The sequence below is a fragment of the Leiobunum rupestre genome, chromosome 1 (assembly GCF_980474605.1).
Source record: "Leiobunum rupestre chromosome 1, qqLeiRupe1.1.hap1, whole genome shotgun sequence".
NCBI classification, from domain to species: domain Eukaryota; kingdom Metazoa; phylum Arthropoda; class Arachnida; order Opiliones; family Sclerosomatidae; genus Leiobunum; species Leiobunum rupestre.
Window position 1 is genome coordinate 55,032,647 of NC_143384.1, and position 10,524 is coordinate 55,043,170.

The window sequence follows — 10,524 nt, forward strand, 5'->3', positions numbered from 1 at the left end:
CGATAATTATCGTAAAATTTACGAAATATTGTATAAAGAACCATGTGCACCCAACAATTTATTTCTATCGGATGAACATGAAAGGTATGATACCGTTGTCCGCTACGCGTCCAATTACGTAACAGCATTTAAAATTATTGACGATTTTAAAGAAACAGTGGCCAACCAAAATATGTTTTGTGTATTTAACTTTTACAATTTGTTTAATATGGTATCTACCAACCATAAATATATTAAAAATAAATTGTTTTATCTTTAAACGTTTTCATCCGCTTAATGTACTGTAACTTTGAATGTATAAATAAAACCTTATAATTTGTATACACTCTGCTCTTTTTTTCCAAAACACTTTTACCGATGACCGCCCGCTATTTTACGCTACCCTTAGGGGGCCCGAAAGTGTTTGTCGGCGAAAACCAACCAACTCGACATTCACTATGACGGGTAGGCTGTTTGCATAACATCGTGTCACCGCCATAGATAACCTATTGACCTAAAATGGGTTAACACCTTGGGTTTTATGGGTTATAACATCGTAAATCATCTAACCTTTTGACCTAAAATGGGGTGCCTCCAGCTATTAACTATGACTGGCCGGCTGTTTGCATAACATCGTGTCAGTCCACACCACCTGCGGAATAGGGGCAGATAACCTATCGTAAATCATCTAACCTATTGACCTAACCTATTGACCTGCCGAAAATGTACGCAAAATGGGGCCCCTATAGGGGGTCCGTTTCACACCTATTTAACGGCTGTTTGCATCGTGTCCATAGGGGCAGATAACCTATTGACCTCATAAATCAGCTAACCTTTTGACCCCGCCGAATATTGCCGCAAAAGGGGGCCCCTATAGGGGCCCGTTTCACCCGCCCGCAGGTGCCCCTTATCGGCATACGCACTCACTTATCTCTCACGACTGTAGTCGTGCTTTCTACTTGTAGTCAAATTGTTTTAGTTCAGCACCAAAATGACAGTTTAAAACTTACAAAAGTACTGATACTTGAGATGTCTATGAAATTTTTAAAAAATTGAACTATAAACCTTAATCCAGAAAGGTTTAAAAGTGTAATAAATCAACAATTAAGGATTAAAATGGCTTAAAATGATTTTTATTATGTGGTGTTTTTAAGTGTCCTTATAATAATATGCTATTTTAATAAGAACAGGGCTCCAATCGCTCAATAGTCAATACAATAATTTATACAAGTATTTAAGCTTACACCTTTTCCCGCCTTACCTTATACAAATTGGGCCAGGAAAGAGAGCCATCTTACGGCAGAGTAGCGAAAAAAACAAGTCGTCGCGTTTCTCTAAAATCTCCCCCTTCCCAATGAGCGCGCACGGGCCTTGATTAACGTAGGCAGCGCTTAAGAGTAGCTTAATCACTGCAGACTAAAACTTTTTTACATGAATTGGTTTTCTAGCAAAGGTGGGATACCATACAAATGCAGTTACAAGGTTATATAAATGTCAAAAATTGTCTGTCTAAAACTCTGAATGTAGGGGAAAATAGTTTTCATTGAAATATTAATCAATTTATACTATTTTATTATGGACTGTTACTGAAATAATTTCGGGAGTGCTCAAACATTATACTAAACGAATATTTACATTTCTTTCGCAGTCTTCTGCTCAGCGGTGAACTCTGTTGATTTACGAAATGGATAAGCGATAAACGTGTCCATCACTGATTCTCGAAATGAACGCACAGATTTACTTTCTTCGCAACTCAAAACCATGGCCATTGTTGCTAGAAAGAAAACTTTCGGAAATATCGCAAAGTGTCCACGATCAAATATCGATAAAAGATCATTATCTAAATCAAATTTCATTGGGTCGAGGATGCCCTCCGTTTTTGCAATTTGGGAATAAATCCTTTTTTCAACTTTATTTTTCGACTTCTGAAAAAAATCGGCATACAAATAATTTTAATTTTTGAAATTTGCTCATAGGATATCATTTACAAAATGAGATCAGCTCAATAAAATTTAGCGACAAAGATAACATATTACGTAATCAGATCATACATAATGTGAACTCTCCTTAATGGTGTAAGAAATGTTTGATCATGGTATTAATAATGGGCCGCCATGATTCTACTCTCCTTATCAGCCCTACGAATCTTTGTACACACATCTATTAGCCACTTTCCGGGGCCCCTAGGTAACACTGAGCTTACACATTTAAAAACATTACGGGCTAAAGACTTTATAACATTCGGTAACGGGCTCTTGAGAGTGCTCTAACGCTGGACCAGCAGAACAATGGCTTGTAGAAAGATCCTCCGAACCTTTGAATACACTCAGCTTGAATCGAGTTTAGAACGACATCAGTTTCCCAGCGTAAATTGAACTAGACCCCACTCTTACAGTACAGTGAGAATATAGGTGGTCAGAAATTTATTTACCGGTGCTCCAAGCAATTAGAATGATGTACGCTAAAGAACCTTACTACTGACATTCACACCGGCTGACTGAAGCCACTTAACCCTCCAACAGGCGCAGCCATGGAACGAACATCCCCTTCTTCGCGTACAGCTGTGGGAATAAACGAAAATGCTCAAGCATCTCCAGCCGACACCCTAGCTAATTAGAAAATAGTCAAGCCCTTCGGAAAAGGCTGTAATAGGCAGACAGTGGACAAACTGCAACCCAGAGCAAATCCACACAGCTGGCACGGGAGCCTTGGTGTAAATCCAAAAATGGAGGAAGCAAGGGTCAAACTACCCCATACGGATTCTCACCGCTGCATAGCTGACTACCAATACCGTCGAGGAGCCAGAGATGCCTGGACTATCTCCGTTAGCCTGAGCCAAAACTCAGTTTCCAGCCCCTAATTGGCCGAAGAAAGGTCCATTTGATCCGGCTAACACCTTCCGTGTGCCACGGCGTACAAGAGCCGGGCCTTGACTCCCCGCTTAAGCTACCAGTTATAGTACACCGTGACCCGTTAAGGGTCCTCTTTTAACCGCAAATTACAGAACGAGTGAGTAGTCTTATTTTTAGGGCTGTGCAAAGTATTCGTCATTATTCGATTTCACCAAATAATTGGTCATTTTTAGGCTAAACTATTCGCACCGACAAATCGAATTTATTTTTTAAAATTCTAGAATACCAAATAGTGAACTTTGAAAAACCGACTTTTCTAATTTAAAAACTTTCATTCGATTTTGTCGATTTTATTCCAAATTTATCAAATTATTTGGTGTTTGCATCATATTCTACCGCCAGAGGGCACTTAGTTAGTAATCAATAAACCTAGCGTTCTTTTCTGCGCGACGAAACCGAAGCAAACAAAATTGAAACTTGCAAGTTATCTTGACGTTTGTAAATAGGAATTAATTGTATGCGCACAAGATAACTATGAATTAAATGTACATAGAGTGAAATAAATCATTTTGGGAGGGGTGATTCCATAATATCTAGATTAGTTGGAACTCTTAGATAATTATACAGAATTTAGAAGAGTGAGACGAGTGAGCTTGTTTCTTTAATGGATATATGGAGGGAAATGTTCTATTTTGGGATGAATGGTCAAACGGCAGCTACTACTAGATAGTGGGTAGATACTAAGCTGCTACTGGTGTGTGGTTGCTTGTGAGAAAAAATCGAGAAGTTTCTTATTTTATTTATAAGCTTGATAAAACCTACTAAATAATCTGCAACGATAATACACTAAAAACTTTCTTCAAACTACATTTTGGTATTTGATAGAATAATTTGAGAAAAAAAATTAATTTGGTCCAGATTTATAAACGTCGCGCTATTTGGTCAAATTATTTGGTCATTTTCGAAATTCGATCAGACAGATGGTTCCCAAAAGCCGACGTATTTGGTATTCGCCAAATACCTAGAAATCACTACTCGCACAGCCCTATTATTTTGTGTCTCTCCAGTCGAGTTATTTTTTACTAGCCTGTTAAAAATTTTGCCAAGAGCGGACTTGTACCTCCTCGAGGTTTAAAGAAGCCTTAATGCGCTTGTCTAAAATTAGAACACTTAGATAAATTAGCTCAAAACAAAAGACTTTTTAAAGGCTTATTAGTTATTATTTTAAACAGTCTTTTTGAAGACTATTAGTAGCTAGTTTTTGAAACAGCCTTTTTCAAGGGAATTAGTAGCGACTAGCTACTTTTTGAAATAGAATTTTCAAGGCTATTAGTAGCGACTAGCTACATTTTTAAACAGCCTTTATACGGCTATTTGTACTTTTTTCGAACAGCCTTTTTAAGGCTATTTTTACTTTTTCAAACGGCCTTTTGAAGACTATGTGTATTTTTTCAGTCTTTTTAAGGCTATTTGTACTTTTTCAAACACCGTTTTTAGACTATAAGAAGTTACTTTTTCAAAACAGCCCATTTCAAAGCTATTAAAAGTTACTTATTCTAGGGCCTTTACGGGCTTTTCAACTATTTGCTCTGGTTAATCATTTTTCAAGGCTGGGAAAAAACTTTATTTTTTAAAGCCGCTCAGCCCGCTCTTATAAAGTTAATTTGAATGGTTAGTTATAGTTTATAAAGTTAATTTGATTATTTGAAAGGTTAGTTTTAGTGTGGAGATTGAAATATGAAAATATTTAATAAAACCCACGCTTCAGGAGCTGAAAAGCGAAAGAAGATAAATTAGAACAAAAACAAATTTATTCTCAGAAGAATACACTTCAAAAGTTCTTCAAAGTTAAAAACAATGAAATTATTGAAGCCCAAGAAAAAGCTACAGAACCAAGTGGGCAAGGAGAATTCGTTGAGGAACAATGTATCTCAAACGGCTCCGAACCAAAACACGAAGAAAGAATTAATAAAAGGGCAAAAACTATTGGTGAATAAGTCGCCGAATTCAATGCTTGACAGTCGATTAGCATTTACTGATTTAGTGAGTAACGACAAACCAGCATAGGTTAAAAATATAGACGAAGCACAAATACCAACAATAAAACCTGTTACAAATATTAGCTTTAGTAAAGACGATAACCCAGTTGAGCCTAAATTGCAAACATTTCCACAAACCGATTTTAATGGGCAAAAACGAAGTTTCAATTTACATTGGTATGATAAATTTCCAATGCTAGAATATTCGGTTGAAAACAACCAGGCGTATTGCTTTTGCTGTCGTCATTTTTCTACTACTAAGAATTCTTTTACTAACGGTTATTCAGACTGGAAAATCGATAATCAAAGAGAAGGCGATGTTACGCCGAATCAACGTTTTAGCTACGTTGGTTCAAATTGTTATTCTTTGGGCTCAGCAAGATATTGCTTTTCGGGGACACAGGGAAATGAGTGATTCGGACAACAGAGGTAACTTCATCGACATTTTAGAGATGGTTAAGATGTGCCCTGATTTAAAAACTAAATTATATAAAATGCAAAATAACACTAGTTGTAAAACTCAGAATGAATTAATTTCTTTGAGTGGTAACATATTTCGAAAAATGATAAAATCAGAAATTGATTATTCTGGTGGATACTACTCTGTAATGGCAGACGAATCGAGAGATAAAAGTAGATTAGAGCAATTGAGTGTATGCGTCAGATACACTTTTTATGGGGCCGTTAAAGAAAGGTTCTTTGGATTTTTAGACCTACACTTATTTGACGCACAATCAATTTCTTCTGGTATAATTAAAATTGTTGAAGAAAGTGGACTTCGCATTAACAACTGCGTTTCTCAAAGTTATGATGGCGCGAGTGTTATGTCAGGAGATATAAGTGGTGTAAACATACAAATTCAAACCGCTGTCGGTGGCCCTTGCCCCTACATACACTGTTACGCCCATCATTTGAATTTAGTTTTAATAAATTGCTGTTCGAAGTTACGGCCCGTTGGAGAACGTCTTAGACTTCTTCAAGCAATTTACAATTTTCAGTGCAAGGATGTATTGAAAATGCCCCATTACATATTTCGAGATTTTGAATAAATGAATAGGAGGTTGACCGATAACTCTTTTGTATTAAATTATTTATTGGCGTCTGATCCTCAGAGTATAAATTTTTGCCATATTTTTTAGAGATTTGAATTTTATACTATATCTATTAAAGATGGAATAAAAGTTATTAAACGCCTTATGACAACCGAAAACGTTGTATCCACTCAAGACTGCCACAAGAGTATTTTGGACATTAAGGATGGTTATCCGGAAATTGAAAGTGTATCAAAATTTTTATTTTGTCAACTAGACGTCTTCTAAAAGTTAATTAAAAATTATTGCCTAATAATTGTAGTTGTTGAAAAGCTTGGTTTCTATACAGTTGCGGGCTTCTTATATTTAAACAATAGTCAAAGTGAAGACTGACGTATAGGTGGAATATAGTATTTTTGTCGATATTTTTTGAAGACGAGAAATAGAACACCTAAGTAAAAAGAGTACAAGTGTTGCCCGTACTACTGCTGCCCGTTCGTGGTTATTAGGACACAGGAAACAATCTAAGGCCTACATTAGTGAATCTAGGGTTGATCTATCGAAGATTGAAGACTGTAGACTTGCTGATATAAAAGCTCTTTAGCCGCTTTCACACGTACCCACGGAAACATTTTGCCTCGTTTTGCCTCGTTCGTAGCGTATGGGAAATTCTGCGTTCCCAGATCCGATATCTCGAAACATTGGGCTTGATCAAGCACCATTTCTGAAGCGTGCTTTGAGTTTCAAAATTGTTATTTTCTAAACCATTACATCGGGAATAATGTTTTAGAAATTAATGTCTTAATATAAAAGTTAACATCTTCAGGTGGAATAGAACTGGCGATTAATTTACACTTTGGCAGTTCCCCGACACTAGCTTTCATTGTAAACTGTCTCAAACTTGCGCAGAAAATTGTTTCGCGTGTCCCTCCCTGAGGTTAAGAAGCGGGCCAAGAAATTCTTGAATCGAGACAGTAATTTCCAAATTGTTTTTGATCTCACGATATTAAGGATTTGAAGAGGAATTTAATAATAATACGTACCGAAAATAAATCAATTACTGGTGAACCTCTATAGATAACAATCCTTTTTTCAGGATAATAATTGACAATGTCAGCCAACGAGTTTGGGAAAACTGGTTTATTGGGCAGAGTGACCCATGACAGAATGACACCAGAAAACGCTGCCCAGATCCAAAAGGCAAAAAGAACACAACTAAGGACTAATACTCTCTTGCTGTGTTGTACGGGTAAAGTTATTCCTGATAATGAGAAAATAAATTTGGTTTTAGAATTATTTCGATTTTTAGACACGTGTTGGATTATTCCTTTTTGTTATAACAACTTTACTCTTATTGAAGTTGCGTGCACAGTTTTTAAATCAAAAATATATTTCTTCCAAAACCGAAATGTTGGAATATTTTTTAAACTATGTGGCACTTTTTAAGTAAGTTAATTCTGTCGTTGAAGTTGTCTAGGGGTAGGTTTTAGTATTTCTAGGATTAAAGTGCCAGCATTGTAAAGTAATAAAAGAATCAATTTAATGGTAGACTTGTATTTTCGTAAACGCAAAATTATTAATAACATAAAACATTAACATTTAAATGAAATCATTAATCGACATGGCTCTCTGGTACCCAATGAATTAAATTGTTCTTACGTAAGTTGCAACGTGGAGGTTTCTGGATGGTAAGATGATCCTGCGGATTGAAGCCCGAATAACACTCTTCCAAAGCGCACTACACGGGTCGTAGTTCATACTCGCGGAGAATATAGGACGCGAACTTGGAATTGCGGTTAAACGCCGTAAACTTGGCTTGAGTTCGGAGGTTGGTGAAGAGGTCCAGTCAGCTTCATGGCATGGGATCAAAAAAAAGAGACACGTGTGACCCGTCTTTTTATCCCTTTTAGAACAATGGTTCGCTATGGGGTCGTTGGGGTTCTTTCACGTATGGAAAGTTTGAGAAGGTGTTGCGATAGTTGAGCAATACCAGAGAGCAATAGTGAACTTGGGAAAACCAGAGCCATTCGTAGAAATATAATATAAGGGGGGTATTCATAAATAGGAAAAGTAACCATTTTGTTACAACTATTTAAATTTAAAAATCGTTGCATCTTCTCAATAATTATACATTTTATACAGCAGATCTCTTTTTGTTAAATCGTTATACTTAAACATTTATCATGGAGCGAATGACACTTACCAAAATTAACGACATTTGAATTGCAGTAATGAATAAAATGAATTAATTAACATGTTTAATAAACATAGTAACAATACAGACATACCTTTTATGATATACACAATAAATAACACAATAAATAGCTAATTCTTTCAAAAAGAATTAATATATATACATCTCGCCACTTTAATTGTTAAGCTTTAAAATATCTCTGCATTTACAGGAGAAATATCATTTTGGTAATTGAAATCTCGTCAAACGAGTTGAAATGTTATTTTTTGAAAATGTAATCGTTTTCCTCGTTTGCAAAGAGGGTACTTGAAATTTGATCGTTTTAGTTTGAGTTACAAAGAGTTTTTTTGAGATAATAATTAACGTTTTTATCTAATAGTTCTATCGATTCTAAGCATAAGTAGATAGTCGTGGTCATACGGCAGGTTAATAGTTTAATCTAAAATCTTTTGTGGTATGAATCTTAAAACTGTTCTAAAATTAAATAAGTTAAGGCGTTCCCTTAAGTTTTATACCTACCTTGATTTAGTAGGACCGCAATTACTCTAAAGAAACAAGAATAGTTTCCTCGAAGGTTTCCATAAACTGTGTAAAATCTGTCAAATACGTAAGAACATAGACAAAGTAGTAACATAAATGCAAATACAGCTATCCAAACCTATAACAGAGAAAATGGATATGTAAAACACCAAGAACACATAAATGTTAGCCGAAAAAAGTGAATCGCTTCCATACACTAAAGTACTGACTAGAATCAAAACAAGTGACAGAATTACAAGTTTCAAACCGAATCAAACGCCCTGGTTACTTATGGCAGATAAAGCGCTTGTTTTCTAGCTTGTGTGCACTTTCATGGGTAGGTTACAAAATCATGGCTAGAAAAACAAAAGGGACTCACTGTTACTTGTTTTTAACAAGGTAGGCGTGGGCTAAATAAGAAGGCATGTAGCTGTCTGTTAGCCGCATTAGGACAAGTCAAGAAGCGCTTTAAAGCAGATCAATGAGAATTCCTAGAGTCTTAATCTATTTATTTTCTTTAGTAAGGATATAGCTTAGCTTTTGCCCGGCGTAAATATTAAATTTTTCGTATGAATGTTCCAATTGAAACGGTCTGGAAAAGTGACACCTTAACTAACATTTATCGAAAAGACTCGAGTTGTCGGAAAACTGTCCAAGTCCCAAGAAAGTGCAGTCGCCGCATTAAAAACCACCCAAGAATCATCGAGCATGCTTGTTGAGAAATCCAAGAGATTGACGTTATTCTCCAATGGGGGATAAGGATTTAATCCAAACTGACATTCCTGTAAAAAATACGTTAATATATTGTGGATCATAGAAATCTACGGGTGCAGAAGAATTTTTCATTTTACTCAAATTAAATATATTTGTTTGTTCCTATAAATTTACAATTTTGGGGGGTGTTTAAATTAAGTTATCATTTTTGGTTAACGATTTTGAGATATTCCATAAAAATCTAACCTCCGCCAGAAGGAAACCAAGGTAACCGGTCCCATTTTTAGGTTCAAATACTTTTCCATAGTCGTCCATCTCATCGGTAACTTTCATGGTAACACTGCAATGTAATTATTTTGTAATACAGCATTATGAAAGTTGTGAAATATTTAGAGTATTTTAACCAGGAACCAATAACATTACTTTTTATTCGATGTTTGAAGCAAAGCGTAGAAATACGTGCTGTAGTGTCCACTGACTTCATATTTTCCTTCCGATAATTCATCTACTGATATCCAAAAAGGAACCTACATGTATTCAAGTAAAAAAATGTATTGTCGTCAATAAGTTAACATTCCTATAGAGCTGAAGATTGAGACCCAGCCTTTTACTATATTGTGTCTCCAACAAACAATACTAGACCTGCACAATAAACTATTTCAAATGCAATTTTTTTTAATTATAAAAATATTTCTTATTTCTTAAATAAGACAAGCCTGTATAATATAGTAGATCACGACTTCAAAACGAATACTCATTTGAGTATATGAAAGTTAACTTATTGAATTTTGATTACCAATTTGGGTAAATATAAAGTAAATTGTACATGTTTCTACTGCAGTACCGAGACTTGCTACGCAAACTGTAAACGAATTGCTAGCCGATGATGAAAAGATATCACCAATTGTTTATAAAAAACCAAGTCTCCGGATTAAAAACTTTAGTCGCGAAAGCGCAATTTTCTGATCAGGAACCAACCACAGACGTCATCACTTCTAAATCACTTGTGGATCTTTTATGGGCTATCGGTTCGACGATGAAAGAAAAGGACGCCCCTGACTGGAATGGTTTTATGCAGAAGACATTTTCCGAAACACCTTATCAGATATCGAAGGTCATTCCAGTTCCATTTATAACTATGGATCCAAGTAATCCAACGACTATTAACACAGCACTAATATTGGCTGCTACCGAAG

The 10,524-nt window shown here is 35.7% G+C and overlaps 1 protein-coding gene across 1 annotated transcript; it reads right to left on the reverse strand.

Annotated features, from left to right (window-relative positions):
* Nucleotides 1-9,173: 9,173 nt before the first annotated feature.
* On the reverse strand, nt 9,174-10,318 carry LOC149963280 (uncharacterized). The gene is made up of 4 exons (XM_090165883.1): nt 10,307-10,318; nt 9,752-9,855; nt 9,575-9,668; nt 9,174-9,396 (listed from the first exon to the last, which is right to left on the reverse strand). Exons 1-4 carry the CDS (start codon nt 10,316-10,318, stop codon nt 9,223-9,225), a joined length of 384 nt encoding a protein of 127 aa, XP_090022009.1. The 3' UTR covers nt 9,174-9,222.
* Nucleotides 10,319-10,524: the final 206 nt, after the last annotated feature.

Excerpts from the sequence above, each read along its gene's own strand:
- LOC149963280 (XM_090165883.1), bottom strand. Across the intron at positions 9,669-9,751 it reads CTTCAAACATCGAATAAAAA|TGTTACCATGAAAGTTACCG; the intron begins GTAATGTTATTG and ends ATTACATTGCAG. Across the intron at positions 9,397-9,574 it reads TTGGTTTCCTTCTGGCGGAG|GAATGTCAGTTTGGATTAAA; the intron begins GTTAGATTTTTA and ends TATTTTTTACAG.